Source organism: Lissotriton helveticus, chromosome 11 (assembly GCF_964261635.1).
Source record: "Lissotriton helveticus chromosome 11, aLisHel1.1, whole genome shotgun sequence".
Taxonomy (NCBI): domain Eukaryota; kingdom Metazoa; phylum Chordata; class Amphibia; order Caudata; family Salamandridae; genus Lissotriton; species Lissotriton helveticus.
The window spans coordinates 1,024,879,012-1,024,901,442 of record NC_136072.1 but is presented as its reverse complement, the minus strand read 5'-3'; the positions used below and the strand labels follow the sequence as shown (position 1 = coordinate 1,024,901,442).

At 45.9% G+C, this 22,431-nt stretch overlaps 1 protein-coding gene across 2 annotated transcripts in view; it reads left to right on the top strand.

Moving 5' to 3' along the window:
- PTPN11 (protein tyrosine phosphatase non-receptor type 11) overlaps nt 1-22,431 on the top strand; it is a 581,214-nt gene that overhangs the window by 215,678 nt on the left and 343,105 nt on the right. Inside the window, exon 4 of one of the 2 annotated variants that reach the window (XM_078667419.1) lies at nt 10,910-11,102. In XM_078667419.1, coding sequence (XP_078523545.1) covers nt 10,910-11,102 — 193 coding nt within the window. Of the gene's footprint in view, nt 1-10,909; nt 11,118-22,431 lie in introns of both variants that reach the window. The other variant, XM_078667418.1, reaches the window with a different exon arrangement.

Genomic DNA, 22,431 nt, shown 5'->3' with positions numbered 1-22,431 from the left:
TGGAGAGGGGTATAAGGCAAGGTTGCGTCTTGGCACCACTCCTGTTCTCATTATATACCAACGCCTTGGAACAGAAGCTGGTGTCACACGCTAGGGACACACCATCTGTAAATACTCACCCGATAGCCTCTCTCCTTTATGCCGATGATGCGGTTCTTATTGCTCGCACCCAGATCGGTTTACAGGCGGCTCTCACCTTTTATACCAGTTTTACAAATGATCTTGGGTTAAAAATGAATGCAAAGAAAAGTTTCATCATGTGTTGTGGGAGAGGGAAAAATAAGAATAGAAGTTACTACGCGGGGGGAGCAGGGTGGACACAATTAACACTTTTTGTTATCTGGGTGTCCTTTTTAGGTTTCGGCTACCGTCCCACTGCGTGAGCAGTGGGTGGGCGGAGCCGAAATCTTTTGTCTCTACATATGGGCTTTGGTCCCGCCTTGTCTTCCATTGGCTAGCTCCATAAATGGAGGCTAGCCATTGGAAGAGATTGGCTGTCACTCACGCTTTCCCCTGAAAACGCGATTCGGGGGCGTTTCTGTGTCTTTTTTTAAGTTCCGCCCTCTCCTCTTCCCATTGGCTGGAATTTTACCTTCCAGCCAATGGGAAGGGGAGAGCGCGAAAAACACGCCCCCGAATCTGCCGGCCGTCTGTACCCGTGGAAGTAGTGGCTCTCGGAAGCCGGGCGCCAGTCAGGGGGGTAGAGGTGCGGCCCCTCCCTGGGGGTATAAGGGGCGGGGGTGACTGAGGGCGCTTTAAATCGAAAGGCAGGGGGGTGTATATGTATTGCCGTCGCTCCTTCGCTTGGCTCCGCATCGAACCTCAGCTCGCGCGGCTGAGTCACTCGTGCGCACAGTCTGGTGAAAGTCCGAGAGAGACCTGGATTTGTACCTGAGCTTGTTAAAAGTTTTCTCCTCGTGGCTCTCGGAAGCCGGGCGCCAGTCAGGGGGGTAGAGGTGCGGCCCCTCCCTGGGGGTATAAGGGGCGGGGGTGACGGAGGGCGCTTTAAATCGAAAGGCAGGGGGGTGTATATGTATTGCCGTCGCTCCTTCGCTTGGCTCCGCATCAAACCTCAGCTCGCGCGGCTGAGTCACTCGTGCGCACAGTCTGGATTTGTACCTGAGCTCGGCACTCTGCTTGCTGGGCGTCCTCCTGCTAGTCAAACAGAAGTTCACCCCAGCCACCTACGGCAAGCACGTGGGCGTGCTGAAGAAGCAGACGTACATCTCTGTGCCCGCCAAGTTCGGCTGGTTCCTGCAGGAGCTGCCCTCGTTCCTTGTGCCCTTTCTGCTGGTGCTCTGCAGCCCGCACCCCGGCTCCCCCGGATGCAGGCTGCTGCTGCTCACCTTCTGCGCCCACTACTTCCACGGGTAAAGACGGACTGGCAAATTATCGTAACCGGCTCAGTGGGGTTCGTAGATGAAATGGACAAAATGTATGCAGCTGATTCAAATTTACCTTAAGGTGGTTAAGAGGCTGTGATACTCCAGTTCACTGGTACTCATTTTATCAACCTCAGGAGGACGTAATGGCGAGTTGTTCCCTCAAGTATTTTTCCCACGACTTTGCTGCTTCTAGAGTTCTCTTTACGAGGTTCATGCCCGCGAGTTCTGAGTAGAAAATATACATGTGTGAAGAAAGCTCAAAGAAGGAGAGTGTGTGCTGTCGTGATGAGTGAATGATTATTGTACCGTAAGTCACAGGGTCAAATACCCAGAAGGACTTCACTGCCTTTCATCCTTTTGAAGTAAGTAAAATGATTATCAATTTCTATTTGGCAATAGTATTTATGTAAAAAAAGGTCTTTGTACCATACTTTGGATAAAAGTAATAAATATAACTGATTATTTCAAATTCCCATTTGAACTTCTTCTATCAAATGTATTTGATTTTCTAAGTCTTGGGGTGCCGGGCACGTTACTAGTCAGGATGAGGATGCATTGTGAGAGCTCTGGGAGTGTCTTGGATCTGAGGCACGAGTCACTGTAAGTGGAGACTTGGGTGCGTCGCAGAGTCTGTGAATGGGTCTGTACTTGGACAGTTGTGTATGCAGACTGCACTATGAGAGGTTCCTTTGATACATAGTGTAGATGTCAATGATGTTGCATTATATGCCCCCCCACCGAGCTATGTAAATATGTGGCAAATAACATCGACTCTTCCAGTCTTCCTGCAACAAAATCTCTCACGCACGCACTCTCTTCTCTCTCACGCACTCACTACTCTCTCTCACGCACTCTCTCCTCTATCTCTCTCTCTCATTTTTTCAGATGTTGTCAACCTGCATGTGTCTTTCACGATGCTCTGATGTCCCTCGCCGTTAGTCACAGCCTGAGCCACCCCCATCATTTCTTTGACATCTGTGGTATCCAGGTTTGTCTACTGACAGCTGTACTTGTTGTTCGTCGTGACAAGCAGCCCAGCTAGCATCATCTGTTTGTGTTGGAAGCTTGCCCTGCCTGACCTTTGCTGCGCCTGTTGGCCTAAATCGCACATATTTCCTTGAGCTGTATCTGCATGATGCTAAACCATACCTTTTCTGTGCTGCAGATGTTAGGAAACGTATGACATGTTATATTCTTGTGCGAATTTCACGTTTCCACTTGCTTGCAAGAGAACTGCAGGTTAGCAGCACAAGGTATTCATACAGTTTCTCAATTCACGTGATACCACAGAGCATGCCGCCGATTAATTTATCTAATTTCACAGTTAACAGAGATTAGCTGACATACAGGTAACTCAGTATTTGTTGTTTACACAAGCTATTCACTCATGTAAAAAGAACGTTGCACACGCCTGATTTTTTTTGGAGAGATGTTGGAATTCTTTCTTTTGAAAACTTACAAAGGTTATCAACATTTTAGTGTGGAGAACTTTTTGTGTTCATCACTTCAGACGAATGTATATTAATTTCCTTATGATGCTGGAAGCCTCTGTCTGCGTCCAATCAAAAGATAGCTCAGCGGGTTAATCTGCCTGCTGCCAAGAATTATGTGCAATCTGCATTACAAGAGTTTTGCTGATCCGGGCGGATTGAATACTTTTCATTCAGAGGTCGGTGACTCCAGTACTACTTTTGACCTCTGATCACAACTAGGGGCTAATTCTGTTTCCGATGAAAATCCCTGTTGTGGCCTGTTGCGCATGACGACTTCTCCACAAATTGTTCTGTGGAAGAGACACAAGGGGGCGCTGTGCTTGCTTCCCTGCCCCCTGGCTGTGCTTGCTTCCCTGCCCCCTGGCTGTGCTTGCTTGCTTCCCTGCCCCCTGGCTGTGCTTGCTTGCTTCCCTGCCCCCTGGCTGTGCTTGCTTGCTTCCCTGCCCCCTGGCTGTGCTTGCTTGCTTCCCTGCCCCCTCGCTGTGCTTGCTTGCTTCCCTGCCCCCTCGCTGTGCTTGCTTGCTTCCCTGCCCCCTCGCTGTGCTTGCTTGCTTCCCTGCCCCCTCGCTGTGCTTGCTTGCTTCCCTGCCCCCTCGCTGTGCTTGCTTGCTTCCCTGCCCCCTCGCTGTGCTTGCTTGCTTCCCTGCCCCCTCGCTGTGCTTGCTTGCTTCCCTGCCCCCTCGCTGTGCTTGCTTGCTTCCCTGCCCCCTCGCTGTGCTTGCTTGCTTCCCTGCCCCCTCGCTGTGCTTGCTTGCTTCCCTGCCCCCTCGCTGTGCTTGCTTGCTTCCCTGCCCCCTCGCTGTGCTTGCTTGCTTCCCCGCCCCCTGCTGTGCTTGCTTGCTTCCCCGCCCCCTCGCTGTGCTTGCTTGCTTCCCTGCCCCCTCGCTGTGCTTGCTTGCTTCCCCGCCCCCTGCTGTGCTTGCTTGCTTCCCTGCCCCCTCGCTGTACTTGCTCGCTTCCCTGCCCCCTAGGTGTGTGGGTGTGGCTCTCCTAGGTGTGTGTGGCTCTGGGTGTGGCCGTAGGGTACAATAGGTCTTACATTTGCGAGAGATTAAGCTGTTGGCAATGTAAATGACAATGCCATTTATTTATCTGTTTTCAAAACCAACACACAAATAAAAATGTTGTCATTTACAATGCCAATAGCTCTAACTTTTGCAAAGGCGAAACCGTTGCATTGTAAATGCTTGTTAATTAAACTGGTTCTTGGGCACCAGCGATTAAGGCCAGGAGCCTATTTTTTATGAAGTCCATTGCGCCCTAATAAACTTTGCAAAAAGAATGGGAAAAGGCCGCCAGAAATTCTATTAAAAATGTATCAAGTCAAATGTGTGAGCATAGCAGTTTATGGGGCAGGCATTTGGGGCTTTCAAGAATGTATATCGATCCAATGTATTGAAAATGCCTTTTTAAGGTTTATTTTAGCGGTCCCAGCCAGTGCCCCAGTTTTTAATTGTCACAGCGAGTTAGGAGTACCAAATATTTCTGACTTAATTAAGGCTCAACCTGTGTTGCTCTGGCATAGAATTTGGACTTCAGCTAGCACTGGCCTGAACAGGGAAATAATAAAGGACACAATGAGATTAGATAATGCCTGCAAAATTGTATGGCTTAAATATGTAAAAATATTTATGCAGGACATCGGACATCCAGAATTTGTTTCTTCACCCAAAAATAGAGACCGGAAGGGTTTTAAAAAAATCTGTATGACCCACTTGGAAGAAATAGGTTAACTCTTGAAATGAATAAACCTATGGTGGTCAAGCACCAAATAATCACTATAACATACAACATTTAACCATATCTGATATGTATCATGGTTGGATATGATAGATATCTACTAACAAGATTTAGATTTTAGGACCTCCCACCGCTTGATTAGCCATCCAGTTACTAACAACTGGTCAAGGGAACTCTGCCGATGTGCTATACATGTAATTTTATTTTGTAAATGTTATAGTAATGAAAAGCGAAGATGGGTAATACCCCTACTAAAACAGAGAGGATGGAGACAATGTCGCCCTGCCTTTTTAAAAAAAAAATATTTTTATTAAACAGTCTCGACATGGAGGTACAAATCACTGAATCAGTTGGGGTTACAGTAAAATCAGGTTATAAACAATACAGCAAAACAGTTGGAATTCACGGGGGTGGGGGACCATCATCATCGGGGAGAGGCACACATATATCTACCCTGTACGCGTTCCAGGGGGCCCAAACCTTGGACCATTTGCGGGGACAACCCTGAGCCACATAGACTGTTTTCTCCCTCAGCATACTCCAATCTAGATCTTGTTCCCAGGCTTTGACTGTGGGTGGGTGCGGGGCTCCCCAGAGCGGTGTGATATTTCTCTTGGCAATCATACAACCAAGCGTGACCCATTTCGTAGTCTAGGCGTTGAGGTCAGTCGGTTCCCAGATATTAAGGAGGCACCGGGGTGCTTCCGGTCCTAGTTCTACCACCAACACTTCACTCATAACCGTATGGATCTTGCGCCAGTATTCTTGGATTTGCTCACAGTGCCACAGTATGTGTATAAATGTACCCAGTTGTGCTCAACCCCTCCTACAAGAGCCGTCTGTCAGCCCACCCATGTGTACCAGTTGAGGACCAGTTATATAAATTATGTGGAGGATCTTTAATTGCACCAGCCTGAGTATCTCTGGGATTGTAACAGTCTTAGGAGAGGAGACCGCCTCCTGCCAGGTTTCATCATCTAATTCTATTCCGTCCTCAGTCCATTTGTCTCGCAATTTTTGTAGAGGGTTGCCGATGTTGTTAATACGTTTTCGATATGTTAAGGAGATAGCCTTGTCAGGCAGGTGGCCATCTAATAGTCTGTCCTCTAGTGGGGAGGTATCTGGCATGGCAGAGTCCTTGGGAATAGCTGTTTGCAGCGAGTGTCTGATTTGAAGGTAGCGATAACATTTGGAATCTGCCAGAGTGTATTGAATTTGAAGAGTGTCAAAGGGCTTCATCCCTCCAGCACGCCAAAGGTCTTTAACATGGGAAATCCCTATTAAGTACCATTTATCAAATCCTTTTGAGTTCCCCATATATCCCAGTTTTTGTGAGTCCCACAAGGGTGTGGCCATCAACAATTTGTTTTGCCAGCCGGTCGATTTAGTAGCAGAGTGCCAGATTTTAACTGTGTGGGCAGTGGGTCCAGTGAGCGGATATTTATTTGGTTTAGAATATAGTGCCCTTGAAAAGGTCCCCCTGGGTAACAGCCAACGATCCATCAGGAACCCCGGGTTGTCAGGGTGTCCGTACGTACAATGGTTAATAGCTATTAGGTGTGCAGCCCAATAATATTTCTTGATATCAGGTAAACCGATTCCCCATCATACCAGCCAAGTATCAGTTTTCCCATAGCTATGCGCGGCCTCCCTCCCCATAACAAGTCTCTAAGGAGCCCTTCAAGGTCTTTAAAATAAGGGTTTGGGACAAGGTCAGCTGAGTTCTGTAGCGCGTTTAGAAAGCGGGGCAAAGACATCATCTTAAATATAGCAGCCTTGCTCAATAACGAGAGCGGGAGAGATCTCCAATGTGTTATGCCACTTTTAAGCCATTGCAGTGGGGGGAGTAGATTGCGGGCATAGCGAATCGAAGGGTCTAAAGATATAAAAATGCCCAGGTACTTGAAGCCCTCCGAGACCACTGGAATCGGGCAATTTCGAGGCAGAGGGGGAGGAGTTCCCCAAAGGACGTACAGGGGTGACTTTTGCCAATTGACTCGGAACCCAGAGTATCTACCAAAAATATCCAATATGTCAAACGCTGCTATTAGGGATCTCTTAGGGGTCGTAAGATAAAGAAGAATATCATCTGCGTACAGGGAGATCCGGTCCTCCCACTCCACCGACCAGCACATTCAGCAGATCATTACATCCTTACGGATCCATGCTGCGAGGGGTTCAAGGGCCAGCGCAAATAGTAAGGGAGAGAGTGGGCACCCCTGATGGGTTCCTCGGCTGAGTTCAAAGGGTTCAGACTTTCTGTTATTTACCACTACCTGAGCCAGTGGCGCGCTGTACAACAGTCGTATCCGATATCAAACAAAAAGGAGGGAAGAGGATAAAGAGTCCATTCGTTTCCCCTTAACTAGTAACTGATAATCAAAAGAGAACGGACACTGGTATCTGCAAAAAAACCATTAGTTTTTATCGAAAACCCTCATAGACATCCTGGGTCAACTACTGCACGTTAATCGTTGACCCTATGACGATGCCAAGACTCCTGATGGGGCGGATGAAAAGATATACCGCTATAACAACTCCAGGATGTCTATGAGGGTTTTCGATAAAAACTAATGTTTTTTTTGCAGATACCAGTGTCCGTTCTCTTTTGATTATCAGTCAACAGTCGTATCCAGCGGCAGAAATTAGGCCCAAAGCCCAGCTTGGCGAGTACCGCAAAAAGGTAGCACCATTCCAGTGTATCAAAAGCCATGGTGGCATCTAGGGAGACCACAACCGCGTCCTCTCGTATAGTCGGTACCCTGCCCAGGACTCCGTGCAGCTGGCGCAGATTAAGAGCTGTGTTTCTTTTAGGCATGAACCCTGATTGGTCTGGATGGACTAAGTCGTCTATCACCTTGATCAGTCTATTGGCAAGTACTTTAGCCAGAATTTTGGGTTCTGCATTCAGCAGTGATATGGGCCGATAGGAGGTACATTCTGTCCTGGACTTCCCCTCTTTGTGGATTGTGACTATTGTTGCGATTCTTTGGTCTCTTGGCAATGTTCCCTCCTTCAGGCTATCTTCAAACATAGATTTAAGATAGGGGGCTAGTTTGTCCTGTCGCAGCTAGTAGTGCTCAATTGGAATACCGTTTGGGCCCTAAGCTTTCCCCAAGTGCAGCGCCCTTATTGCCGTTGCTATTTCATCTGCAGTTAATACACTTTCCATAAACGTGAAGTCTGAGTCTGATAACCTCGGAAGAGTTATGTCTTTGATAAGATTCGTAAAGTCTGCTTCCGGGTACTGCGCGGCCGTACTATATGCCGTACGAGCCTGCTGGCTTGTTCCCTTTTGTCTAACCATGCGAGCAGTTTACCAGCTCTGTCGCCCCATTCATATATCATGCCTAGCCTTTCTTGACACATTAGCTTAGCACGGTCAGTGACCAATACCCGGTAATCCTCCTGTCGCAGGCGAAGGGAGTGGAGGGCTTTGCGTGGCATCCGATGTGACTTCCTGCTTCAGACGGTATAAGTCCTGTTCGATGTCAGAGATTTCCCTAACCCTGTTTTTTTTTAAACCAGCTACCAAGGAAACACAGTTTTGAAAGCTTCCCATAGCATCTGGGCTGACTTCACTGTGTGTTCGTTTTCCAGAAAGTATTCCTCAATAGTTTTAGGTAAGCCTTTACGAATTTTAGGGTTTTTGAGATACCAGGGGCAACCCTCCCCTCCTGTGTGTGATCTAAAATTATGTGGACCCATAGCAGGGAATGGTCAGAAATACCCCTTACCAGATGGCGGATTTCGTATATAACTGTAATTTACGAAGCCAGGATCAGTATATAATATAATCCAGGTGGTATACGCTGTTGTGTGCCCTGAATGAAAGGTGTGCTGTACTTTATTGGGGTTGTGTGCCCTCCAGCCATCTATCAATCCCATTGCCTCCAGAAAGCTGGAAAACGCATGTGCAGATTGAGGGATAGTACGGGGGGTGTCTGTCTAAGGTGCCTGAGACGATTGAGTTAAAATCGCCCGAGCACCAAGTGTCCGTCAGGTAACTTCAGGAGCATAGCACTCAAGTCGGCGAAAGTTGTACCCTGCATCCCGGGGGGTGCGTATATTGACATAAAGGTGATGGGTCTGCCCTCACAAGAGCCTGTGATTCCAACATATCTAGCTCGGTTATCCACGTATGTAGAGGTGAGCGAAAAGGGAAACATTTTTTTCTGCATAATGCCTACTCCCCTGGAGCTAGAGGTGAAACCCGCATGTGCCACCATCGAGTAACCCCATCTGTGCATTGCCTTACATGAGTTGCCAACGAGGTGAGTTTCCTGGAGTAAAACAATGTCTGGCGATTGTCTCTTAATATACTGCAACACAACACTCCTCCTGATTCTATCCCCCAACCCGTTAACATTCCAACTTAAGATTTTAAATTCCCTGTTGCACTGCACTCCCATTTTAAGCTAGGCAAGTTCCCCCTATAGGGTTCAGGTATATGTTTTGTACCATCAAGATAATACAAACAAACAACATACGAAAGGAATAACGGCCCCACCCAACTACCCCCCACCCTGCTCCCCTGCACTCCGGGCTTAGAACTGCCCATATTATTTAAATGCAGAGTGCCTGTCGCCCAACTATTGTACTAAAAAGAAAAAACACACACAGGAGGAGGCTTCAGAACTGCCTCTCCCCCCCCCACCCCCCTGCCTACCATCACAGACTATTGTTGCAGAACATGTCCAATGTTCAGGTCTCCAGGTGGGAGGGTTCAGGCATCAGTACCAGGTTCAATAGCAGCTAGGGCCGGGTGTCAATAGTTCGGAGTTCTAAGGCGGTTGAAGCAAAGTGTTTTGAAACAGCGAAGGACCTGTCACTAGAGACCACCGCTGGATTCACTGGTCGGTGGAGTCACGTTCCGGAGCGGGTATAAGGCTGTCCAGCCAATCGGATGCCACCTCTGGGAGGTCAAAGACGCCCTGCCTTTTTGTATTTACAGATATTGGGAAATTGTTACTGTATTGGTTCTATGGTGGGTTTAGTGTACTCAGGACTAGGAAATGTTTAAGTACCTAAATCGTAAGATGTTAAACATATCAGAAGGAATTGGTGTGAGATGGGATGTAATAGAAATTATCGTTTGTCATGATGAACACAATGAATTTTTAGGAACTTTCATTTATTATATGTGTTTTGATGAATTTCAAATGTAAAATGGGATGACATATTTTTTATATGCCTGCTTTTATGATTTTAATGTTTAAAACCGAATAAAGCTCATTTTGATTGATTGATTGACTTGTGGAGCACCAGAATCTGCATCTGAGCCCGATTCATGCTTCTTCCATAATTTTTGTGTGGGCAAGCTCATCAGGGTCACCACGGTGGGAAATGGGTCAAGGGGCGATCAGTTGGTGTAGCGCCACAACGTATATCGTTGACAGGACCACTGCCCTGTATTCTTCATTGAATTGTACGGTGTTTAGTACTGCTATGAGAATGATAAAGTACATTTTTTTTTTAAAGACTATCTCTGGGCTGGATATTGAAGTTATTGTGTCTATTGGCTTATTATTGTGTTGTGAGCTCATGCCCCTCCCCCCCCACACTACATCCCTGTGATGTCTGTTACTGCTCGCCCTCTTTAACATGTGGTGAATAATACGCCAAGGGTTATACTTGGCTCAGGTTGCAGAGCTATAGTAGGACGGATCCTGGCACAGCTGTTAGTAACTACTTATACCACCACAGTCGGGCCACAGAAGCTCCTGTCTGCGCTGCGGCTCCTTGTACGGGATCTGATAATATTTTTAGTAGCATTGGAATTCATTTTGTTTTAAAGCGTGGTAAAAGTAGTTACATAATAAACCCAGAATATGTGCTGCATAATTTGCGCAGTCTACTCTTTTACATCATTTCTTCCTTGATAGCTGCATTACCCAGTGGCCTTGTGTGCATGTTATTTTCACGCAACACTTAAACTTTGCAGATGCGTCTTAGTGTTTCCAATTTCTTTTAAAATGGCATATATGAGAGGGTAATTTCCTATTTGTTATTTTATGCAGCTAATGTTATTCAGTATACATTTGTCCTTTGCAAAGTCATTATTGATGTTGTACTTTTGTAGGTGTTTAGGTTGCAGGTATGTCAAACTACAAGAAAATAGCTCTTCCCAAGAACAGTACAGCCATACCTTTCCTGTTCTCTTCTATTTCCTGTCTCTTTTTTCGTTTATTTTTGATCACCTTCCTCTTAAGGTCCTTGTTTTTGCTGAAAAGAGATGATGTATTTTTTGCAAGATTATAAAATTATCCTTCTTTCTTTTACATGATGCAGGTGGTTCCATGGGCACCTTTCTGGGAAGGAAGCTGAGAAGTTGTTAACAGAAAAAGGAAAACATGGAAGCTTTCTGGTCCGTGAAAGCCAAAGTCACCCTGGTGACTTTGTCCTATCTGTGCGCACGGGGGATGATAAAGGCGAGAGCAACGATGGAAAGTCCAAAGTGACACACGTCATGATACGTTGCCAGGTAGAGCTTTTTCAGGTATATTTTTGTTGATGATAAAAGCTTTTACAGGCCATATTTGTGAAATGATTTCTAGATCAGAGTTTCCATTAGGTAAAATTGCCACAATATATCCTGCCCCACAAGATTGATCAACATCATAACTCTTTTTTGGCTCCCATTGAAGGTGCAGTTTATTGAAACAGAAACTGTAAAGGGATCCTGCCAAATTCAAGTCTTACCACCCAACACATTAAGAAAATGTACATACAGTTAAAACATTTTAGATTTGTGCTAGCGAAAGAACTTCTCACGAGCAAAGCAAGCCATTATTTGGCAGGTCATAACCCTGTAGACATTAATTTCTATATACGTTACCTGAAAATATCTTACTTGTTGCTTTCTTCATGGTTATTTGTTCAAGTGCTGCAACCCTTAAAACCTCAGTGAACCATTCTTCTCTCTCTCTCTCGCTGTATGTGTGTTTATATATATATATATATAGTCACTGTAAAAACCATAGGTTTTAGGGGTGTTATAGTTAGCTGGACATTTCACTCGTACAAAACCATTGAAATTCCTCCGTTATAATTAGTTCTGCTAACTATAACTTTTGCGCCCGCAATCCACTGCTGATGATGTCACATATTACATCATTCATGACATGGTCAGTGACATCATTGATGACATCACTAATTGACACCTCAAATGAGATCACTGATGACATCATCCAGTGAATGTGGTTTGGTTCGTTATTTAAATATGGTATTATATATATAGCAATCTGCATTGGAGAATGAGTGGATATATAAATATCTGGATGGAGGATTTAGTAGGTGTGTGATTGACTGTTTACTTGACTCATTTATAGTGTCTCACTAAATATATTGGATAGTGACTAAACTGTATGAATATCTATATCACTTTGTCAGTTATTGTGTAAACTGCTGCACCAGTTGGTTACTAGCTATGTGAAAGTCTATATTAGTTATTGATTAGTTAACTTAGTATTTGTATGGGAGAGTGAATGTGTGTGTGGTTCGGTGGGGGGTGTGTTACTGCCCAAAGATGTGTGAATAGTTGATTTAGTAGGTATATGAGGTTAAGACTACATGTTATAACAGTTGTTTGGGTAAGTGAATATCTTTATGGGTGTGGTGATGAGCAAATATATCTCTCAATGGTACATGTCCAACAAACTAGAAAAATAAAAGGCAGTGTATGTGACAGTTGTTGTATATAAATAAGTATACATAAGACTCATTGATTGCATGAGAGACTGTATGGATAACTGTATACTTGTAATAGTGTTTTTATAACACACTAAGTATGAGTTACTATCTATATGAATAAATGAAGTGGTGTTTGTATAAGTGTGTAGCTGAGTAAATGTAAGTATGATCCATTGTTTGCATAAGTGAGTAGGATGACTGCATAAGTGAATAGGATGTGTGCTGGTGTGTAATGTCGATATAGGTGTATATGTATATTTGATAGTGTTCTATTGATCATTGACAGCATGTATGAGTGAATCTATAGGTAAGTGATTAGATGTGTGTAGATCTAGGAATAACTGGGTGGGTTTTTAGAAACTTGTATTGGTGTGTCAATGGATTCAAATATGGTATTTTACAGTGAGTGATGAAAGGTTATACTAGTGTATGATGAGATGTATCTGATTGTTACGTGGATGATGTCATCAGTGATGTCATCAGTGATGTCACTGACCAGGTCATGAAAGATGTAATATGTGACATCATCAGCAGTGGATTGCGGGCGCTCAAGTTATAGTTAGCAGAAATAACTATAACAGAGGAATTTCAATGGTTTTGTAGGAGTGAAATGTCCAGCTAACTATAACACCCCTAAAACCTATTGTATTTTCAGTGAATTTCTAAGGTTTTTTTAAATGTTCATTCCTAACTATTACATGTCTGAAACCTATGGTTTTTTCAGTGAATTTCAAAGGTTTTTTTTAAATGCTAATTCCTAACTATAACATGTCTGAAACCTGTTTTTTAAGTGAATTTCAAAGGTTTTGTAAATGACAATTTTAAAATGTATGAATTGTTATATTTATTTTTTTGATACCGATTTACTACATTTTTTTACACTATTTATTTTTAGATATTTTATTCTTTAAATTACATCATAATTACATTATACATAACATTACAAAATATACTTTCTCAGAATGAATTACTTTAGTTTAAATACTTTGCAAATAGGCAATAGACTTTTAAGTACAGTAGTTACAGTTGTTGCAATGGGCAACACAATTTCAAACACAATGCAACATTGAGCTCAATGGGAATTTCTAGTTAAATGCAAGGTTACTTTATGTATTACTTTTCTAACCACAGGACTGGATACTAGATTCAGTCCTGGGACATCTCCTGTAAACAGTTGAGTAAAACCGTTTTGGTTACAGTAGTGATTTTTAAGGAATATTATTGTATTTTAAAAGTTGACAAACTTTTTCACATAGAATAACCAATGTTATCCTATGGGAGGAAATTCACTTAGCAGGTAAGTAGTGTTATCATTACTTTTTCTTACTCAGTGGTGGATCCTGGATCCAGCACTGGTGCATCTCCTGTAAACAGTTGAAAGAATTTGTTTAAGTTATACAGGCGGTTTTTAAGGAATGTTTGTAGTTTGTGAAAATCGACACTTGGAAACGTTTCTGGTGAAAACCAGTCAATGTTAGCCTATGGAAGGAAATTCAAGTTACTGGTAAGTACGGTTAGAATTACTTTTCAGGATCAGTACTGGGCTCAAAGATGCAGCACTGTGGTCTCTCCTGATAACAGGTGAGTAAATCGTAATTCGTAGTTCGACTGATTTTAGAGGAATATTTGTAAGTTTCAAAAATCGACACTCAGAAACTTTTTCAGCAAAAAGCGGGCAATGACATCCCATGGAAGTAAATTCAAGTTACTGGTAAGTACGATTAGAATTTAAAAAAAAATTATTATTTTATTTTATTGAGTTTCAAAAAAGAACATAAAAAAACATACACCCATGAGACTCCTCATTGCAACATTAATTTATACGTCTCTCCTGTATTCAGCTTATGACCAACAATAGCAAATGATGCTGTTACTAATAAATCAAAGTGCAGCGACAGTCAAAGTAACTGATGGGAACTATGAGCTTATCTTAGATGACTGTATGATGCCCCAACACGTTATGGCCTTTATCCACTGCAAGCTAGGTGCGGCCCATTCCACAGGTAAATAAAGGTAAACCCCAGTCTGGTATAATCAAACATCATGTTTGTGAGGGTGACCCATTAGCGCCGCTGGCAGCCGTGATTTGGTAAGTGTTGTACAATTCCTAGAAGTTTTTTGGCCTATTGCGCGGAGGGAGGAGCTCGCTGAATATCTCGGTCTGTGTGGAGCAATATGTCATGTCATTCTTCCATTGTGCGAGCGTAGGGAGAGGACCACAAAACCAGTTAAGTGCGACCCTACGCTTGGCCATAAGCATTCCCATGTCTATGAGACTCCGGACCCCCTTTGGAATTAACTTGGAGTAACCCAACAATGCTACTGCCGAGTCAGGATTAAGGAGCAATTTAGTGATCTGTCCTAATTCTTTAAACACCAGTATCCAGAAGGCAGCAACACCTGGTCACGTCCAAGCCAAATGTATGAAATCCGCAAACCCTGCCCTACAACGATAACAATTCGCATTCTCCCGTAAACCATACCTATGCAGCCTCTCCGGCGTGTAGTATACCCTATTCAGATATTTAAAGTGTACCAGGTGATGACGACCATTAGGTGAGATCCGTTTTGTGCTGGAGCAGGAATAGTACCACATAATATCCGCTATTTCTATGCCATTACAAGCGTGCTTTGGTGTACTGATTAGCCTTATAGGACATGGATGAATTATAAATGGTGGCTACTATACGCTTTAGAGATTTTGCACGTATAGTGAGCGTCAAGGCAGAAAGTTCAGGTGGTTCTAGGTAGTCGTCACCCAATAATTCTCTCAAAGCATGTCGCACTCTGTGAAATTGAAATCTCGTCAATGAGGTTAGCTCCGATTTATCAGTATCAAAGTCCTCCCACCGTTTTGCAACACCATCGTCAAATAACTCCCACACCTCGCGTTTACCCATTGCTTGGAGCACCCGCGTGACCCCTTTCTCTTTGCAGAGGGGTAACCATATACACCAATCCAGTGAAGCTGATGGGGAATATAGTATTGCGCTAGCTTGCAATTGCAATAAATGATGCCAGGCCTGCGTTGTGGCATTTACAGAATCTAAAATAAAAGTCCTACGATCTGCAGCCTGAAATAGCAGTGCCGGGAGTGGGAGCGAAGCTGCCACCTCCGACTCTGTTAGAAGATATGGTATATCTGGGGGGGCCGTGCATCCAATAGTAAGTATGCGAACCCTGTGCGGCCCTATAATATAAATTAAGATCCGCCACTCCAAGTCCGCCCATCGAACAGGGAAGTACTTACATTTGCCACTTCAGGCGCGGCTGCTTACCCGCCCACGCCAGTCGTACCATCAGGGAAGTGAGACGGTCAAAGAAAACCCGCGGGAGCACCATGGGAATATTAATAAATAAAAAGAAAAGTCGTGGGAGCTCTACCATTTTTATGATGGATATTCTACTAAGAAGAGATAACAGTAGCTTAATCCACTTCTCGACATCATCTTCCAGCCTGCTAAAGGCCTTCCCATAATTTTCCCTAAAGACCATATCAGAGTCCGTATGAATATTGATTCCCAAATATCTGACCGCCTCCGTGGTCCACTGTAGAGGGTAATCAATCTCAAAACAAGTGGTGTTTGGCGTGAGAGGGACGACAATAGACTTTGCCCAATTAACATGTAATCCCGAAAGCCCACCGAATCGCACCACTTCCCGAAGCACAGCCGAGAGATTAGATTCCGGGTATCTGATGTATAAAAGGGTATCATCAGCATACGTGGAGACTATAATTTTGTATCGTGGGACGCTTAGACCTTGATTTTGATGGTATTCCCTCAGCGCACATGCCAAGGTTTCTGCCACCAAAGCATAAAGCAGTGGGGACAATGGACAGCCCTGCCTTGTCCCACGAGTTATGCTGATGGAGTCAGTCACTATATTGCCTATTTTTATGCGAGCAGTGGGTTTGCTGTAAAGAGTGCCAACTAGTTGTTAAAAAACTGGGCTCACTCCCATTCTAGTCAGGACATGCTCAACAGAATCAAATTCCTTCTCTATATCTAAGAAAACCGCCACGGCTGGCGTTTCCGGCTTGATGTGTTGCAGGGTGCCAAATACCGTGCGTAAGTTATAAGTTGAATTTCTCCCCGGTACAAACCCCGCTTGTTCAGATGCAACCAATATCGGTACCAGAGGGACCAACCTATTGGCAAGGATCTTAGCTAAAATCTTTGTGTCCACATTGAGCAGGGACAATGGGCGATATGAAGCACAGTCTTCCAAGGGTTTTCCAGGTTTGAGGGGAGAAACAATTACTGCCTCGGACATGGACGACGGCATATGGCCTGTAATGCACATATCAAAAAGCATAGCCAGTTGTGGGAGTAATATATCTAAGAAAGCCCTGTAGAATGCAACTGTGAGGCCAGGTGCGCTACCCGCCCTCAAGCTAGATAAAGCGAGAAGGATTTCATCCTTTTCTATGGGCCGCATGAGAAATTCTCTGTGTGTATTAGTGAGCCATGGGAGTCGTATATGCGACAAATAATCAATGATTTCTCCTTCAGGCGCGGCCTTCCTAGATGCATATAGCTGGGAATAATATTGTTGGAACCTATCAGCCACATCAGAGGCTTCAGTTAAAAGCTCGCCCTTAGCAGACCTAACCTGCACTGTCTGTAACGTTTCTCTGCGTTTCTTTAGTAGTAACGCTAATACTGACCCAGGTTGCTCACTCTCGCTGTGTGCCCTAGCATATTTACCAAGGTGCTTGATCTCATCATCAGCTGCCGCGTTGTATTCACCTAATAACTCTATAAGCTCACTCTTATCTGAGCAATCTATGTCTGTCAGCAACCGACGCTCAAAAATCTTAATTTTTCCCTCTAAGTCAGTCAGACGTGTACGTATGGAGCGAAGAGCGCCCTGGTCCTTTGAAATAGTGATCCCCTTATATATACTTTGAATGCCTCCCAGACGACTTGATAATCATCCACAGAGCCCACATTCTTTTCAAAAAAGATATCAATAGCCACAGCTAGGTCCTCCTTAAATACTGCATCTGATAGGGAGTAGGGCAGGAACCGCCACGTGAATGGGGGTACACGTCTGCTAGGTGCGTCCAGCACCAGGAGGATCAGCGAATGGTCAGAAAGTGTTCTTGGTAATACCTGACATGTGTGGAGCCTGGCACAAAGCGACCTACCTGCAAACCAATAGTCAATTCGGGTGTGTAAGTTATGATAAGCCGAATAGTGTGTATAGCCTCCGGCCTGTGGGAATTTCCAACGCCATATGTCCATTAAATCAAATCTAATCAGCACACTCTCGATCTCTCTAGCTGCAGCAGTCGTGTTCCTCTCAGGTCCCCCTGACCAATCCAATGCAGAGCACCGAACTAGATTAGTCACCCCCCCACAGTTGATGGCCCTCGCTATAACTGCTCACCTTATCCTCTAATAATTAAAAAAATTCTGGGTTATCAAAATGTGGCCCATATATCTTAACAATAAGTATTTCCATGCCCTTCCCACAGCACCTAATAATAGCGTATCTACCTTCACTATCCGTAAACAGCGGACTGATGTTGAGTGCTGACCTAGGTTTGACCCATGTAAGAACACCTCGCGCGTGTGTGGTGAAACCAGCAGAGTGAATGTTACCTAGCAGGCCTCTGCACCGCAACATCTGGGAATTAAGTGGGAGGTGTGTTTCTTGTAAACGTGCTACATCTATATTATGTCTCGTATGGTATGAGAGAACTTTACGAACCTTTCTATTGTCATTTAGCCCCCGAACATTCCATGTGAGTGCTCTGAGTGTGTCAGCCGGGAGATCATGACCGTTTCCCACTACATGTACGCCAGGGTCAGTCATAATCGCCATACATCAGTAACATATTTCTCCGTCGTACAACACAACAGGTGAATCATTCCAATTTCGTGTGTGTTGCAACGTCTGAGTCTCAAAAACCCTCCACCTCCCTCCCACATCAAGATCCCCCAACTAGGACATTACTGAGTCTCAACAACCCTCCACCCACCCACATCAAGACCCCCTCAACCAGGACTTGACGCAAAAAAAAATAAACCCCAAACCCCTACAATGAACAAAACATACATAGCATAGCTCTGAGTAAGGGAGCACCTGTACCTCCCCTCGGAAAGCTTTATGAACAGTTCCCAAGTTTGTGTGTTACACTCGCAGGTGGAGGTTACCAGCAGTATACTGACTACCTTCTAGGTAATAGGTGACAGCCCTCCGCACTCAGACATGCATATATTGCACATTAACAAAAGGTACATATGTCCCATGTAAGATGACACAATGAAATCAACTAAGCAACCAGAGCCGCCTAACAACCAAAACTGTAAAGTGCCCAATAACGGTGGGTGGCAGGGTCAGAACAATGTATCTGCAAATCTGAAACCACCCCTATCATCAGGCCACCCCCTAGTACCATCCTAACATTAGATCATCCCTCAAATGGTGGTGACACTCTGCATTGCCTTCATAGCCCCATGTCTTATCTCTCCGGCGATCTGGTTCCCATCAATCTTGTTCCACTAGCGAGCCTCTGTCCACCCCAAGTGTGACATCTTTATCCGGGCTCCGTCTCTGTCCCCTATTCTAGTCCTTCATGGCTTTCTGCAGCAATTTTGGATCTGTAAAAGAATTAATTTGATTTGCCCTGGTGGTTGACGCATAGGCGGGCCGGATACAACATTGCATAGTCAATGTTACGTTCTTCAAGTTGTTTCTTGAGAGGCAAGAACTGGCGACGTGCCTCCTGTACCTTCATGCTGAAGTCCGGGAATAAAGCAAGTGTGGAACCCTCATATTGCAAAGTCTGCTTCTCCCTCGCGACTCGCAGAGCTGCATCTTTCTCATGGTAATTCAACAACTTGGCTATGATAGGCCTCGGCGGGGCACCGGGGGCTGGGTGCGGGCCCAGCGAGTGATGTGCTCTCTCAACCACGAACATGGGCGAGAATGTTTCAGAGCCCAGAAGCGATACCAGCAATTTTTCGATGAACTGCTCCATGTTCCCGGTAGAGGTCGATTCCAGGAGACCAGTAATTCGCAAGTTGCTTCCTCGAGACCTTGCTTCCAAGTCTTCAGTCTTGTCTTGTAACACCTGCAATACCTTATTCATGCATTTGCGGCCGGTATCCATTTCGGTGTGCGCCTCTTCCACTTCAGTGATGCGGTGCTCCGCCATATCAATACGCTCAGCATGTTTGTCCAGTATCTCGGACATCCGATCCATTCGGTAGGAAAGGGAGTCAATCTTGGAGCCCAAACCCGTTAAGGAGTCCTGCAGGCTTTTTTCCATCGAGGCCAGCATGGTCTTAAGGTCACCATCTGGCGAGTCCTGCACCCGTTCGCCACCGTTCTGTCGATCATCCGCGGACAATGCGCGGTCCCTGGGCTTGCGCTGGTCAAAGGACAGTCTCTGTTGTGTTTTATCTGTTATCCCCATAGCGTCACACCCCAGCAGTACTCTTCAAGTTTGGATAGGGCAGCACGGTGCAAGCTTCAGATTCCACACTATATATCCAGTGTAGAACGGGGGAAAGTATCAACACTCCAACACAATCCACAGCACTGCATTCATGAAGGGCAGTGCAATGCACACCAACACACCAAAGATCCACTTACCCGGCAACACGAAGGAGGGCCTCGCAGGAATCACTCCAATACTCCTCGCCTGTGTTTACCAAGGGAGCAGGGGCACCCCAGCAGGCTAGTCAGGGCCTAGTTGGCACCAAACAGACATCCACAAGAGAGCCTCCGCAGTATATAGTGTTTACAGATCAATGGTGGCACGATATCCGGGTTCCAACTGCGATCCCGAAGACTCCCGGCGGGAGGGCCAAGCAGGGCGTGCAGCGTATTCCAACTGGCAGCAGCCCACGTAACAGCCAGTCGACAGGGGCCAAAATGGTGGTCTTTAAATGAGCCTGCATCTCCCTCATAAGAACCCATCAGGTCCAGCATCTGTGCAGGGCTCACAACTATGTCCTCCAAGTCTATCAATCGCCCCAGCACGCCGTGACACAAAGGTGCTCACCGCCATTGCAGCCCGGTCACTGCAGCAATCCTCCGGCACGCGCCCTGCGCCAACCACAGTCTCCCACCAGGGGGCCGCGCCGTCACTCTGCCCGGGGTCGACCCGCAAGGGGTAATGCTCCGCACTTCATGCAAGCGCCGCCGCTCAACAGGACGTCCAGAGCCTCACCAGGTTTCCAACCGGCACCTCACCGCGAGGTGTCCTGGCCCGCATTCACTTCCGGCTGGCTAGGTTTCAACTTGATTCTAGGGATCCGCGGCCTAGTTGTCTCGCCGCACTGTCACCCCTGCAACTCCGTGAGCGTTGAACCCTCACTCGCGCCGATCCCCTCCCTCGAAAACCGAGCTCCACAGCATCACGGGGCCATGGTTTTTGCAGTGGGAATGCCTCAGGTCAATATATCATTCAGGCAGGATCTTGTGTCTGAGCATGGAGCTCCGAACTTAGGCAGCCATCTACGTCACCGGTAAGCTCCGCCCCCCAAGTACGGTTAGAATTACTTTTCAGGATCAGTACTGGGCTCAGAGATGCAGCACTGAGGTCTCTCCTGATAACAGGGTGAGTTAATTGGAATTGGTAGTTCGGCTGATGTTAGAGGAATATTTTAAAGTTCCAAAACTCCACACTTAAAAGAATTTCCAAGTGAAACCAGTCAATGTTAGCCTACGGAAGGAAATTCAAGTTACTGGTAAGTACGGTTAGAATTACTTTTCAGGATCAGTACTGGGCTCAAAGATGCAGCACTGAGGTCTCTCCTGATAGCAGGTGAGTAAATCGGAATTCGTAGTTTGACTGATTTTAGTGGAATATTTGTAAGTTTCTAAAATCGACAGTAACTTTTTCAGAAAAAAGCAGGCAATGATATCCTATGGAAGGAAATTCAAGTTACTGGTACTGGTAAGTACAATTGGAATTACTTTTCAGGATCAGTACTGGGCTCAAAGATGCAGCACTGAGGTCTCTCCTGATAGCAGTTGAGTAAATCGGAATTCGTAGTTCGGCTGATTTTTCATTCCAGTATATATAGAGCCACTTTCCTACACCATCCCCTCCCTTCACCACTGTGCAAACACGACCTGTGGCGCGTTTTAGGTTGGGGAAATAATTCCCCTTCAATCCTGAGGGTCTCTAGGGTCCAACTAGCCCACTAAGTACATCCAGTAAGCGCCACAGAGCTGCGTAGCAGAGAGATGTAAAAAGGGGCACGGCCTACACCACCTCTCTTAAACGCAGCGTAGTGGCGCTTACTGGAAGCACCTGGTGGGCTAGTTGGCCCCCAGGGTCCCTCAGCAATGAAGGGTCAATTTTGTACCCAACTTAAAACACGCCACAGGGTGTGCTTGCACACGTCACCTCAGAGAATCAATTGCCCAACTTAAAACGCACCACGGGGCCCGTTTAAACAATGGTGAAGGAAGGGGGCGTGGCCTGAGGTGACATGTCTGCAAACACGCCCTGTGGCGCGTTTTAAGTTAGAAATTTAATTCCTCCTCAATCCTGTGGGTCCCTGGGAGCCAACTAGCCCACCTTAATCAGCCCCAGGGACCCCATCTCCCGGGGCATGGCCCTTTTTTAATATTATTTTTTGGGAGGGGGTTGCCTTGCCTCCCTGCTAATGGCCCCGGGGACGCCATCCCCCGGGCCGTTCTTTGTTGTTTTAAAAAAAATGTTATTTTAATTTGAGGACCCCTCCCGGGCCACTAATAGCCCCGGGGGCCCCATTCCCCGGGGCTGGCCCACTTGGTTGGGGGTGTCCCCAAGCCGGCTCCCCGCCTCCGTCGGGAGCCGGCATTGCTTTTCCACACGGGGAGCTGCTAAGATGCAGCTCCCTCTGTGGAAAACCAATTTGCTTTGCTATTTGGAAGAGAGAGCAGGTTTCCTGCTCTCTCTTCCAAATAGCAAAGCAGTTTGCTATGGCAGGGTGGGAGCCGCGAGACTCCCGCCCTGCCATAGCAAACTACAGTGTCCCGGGGGTGTGCAGTGTGCAGGAGCTGGCCTTGGGGGGTGGCGGTCCCCAGCGCCCTCGAGGGCTCCATTAGGGGGCCCGCGCTCCCCCCCCTCCCACCTTTTTCAAAGTCCCTGGGGGGGGGGTGGTCCCCGG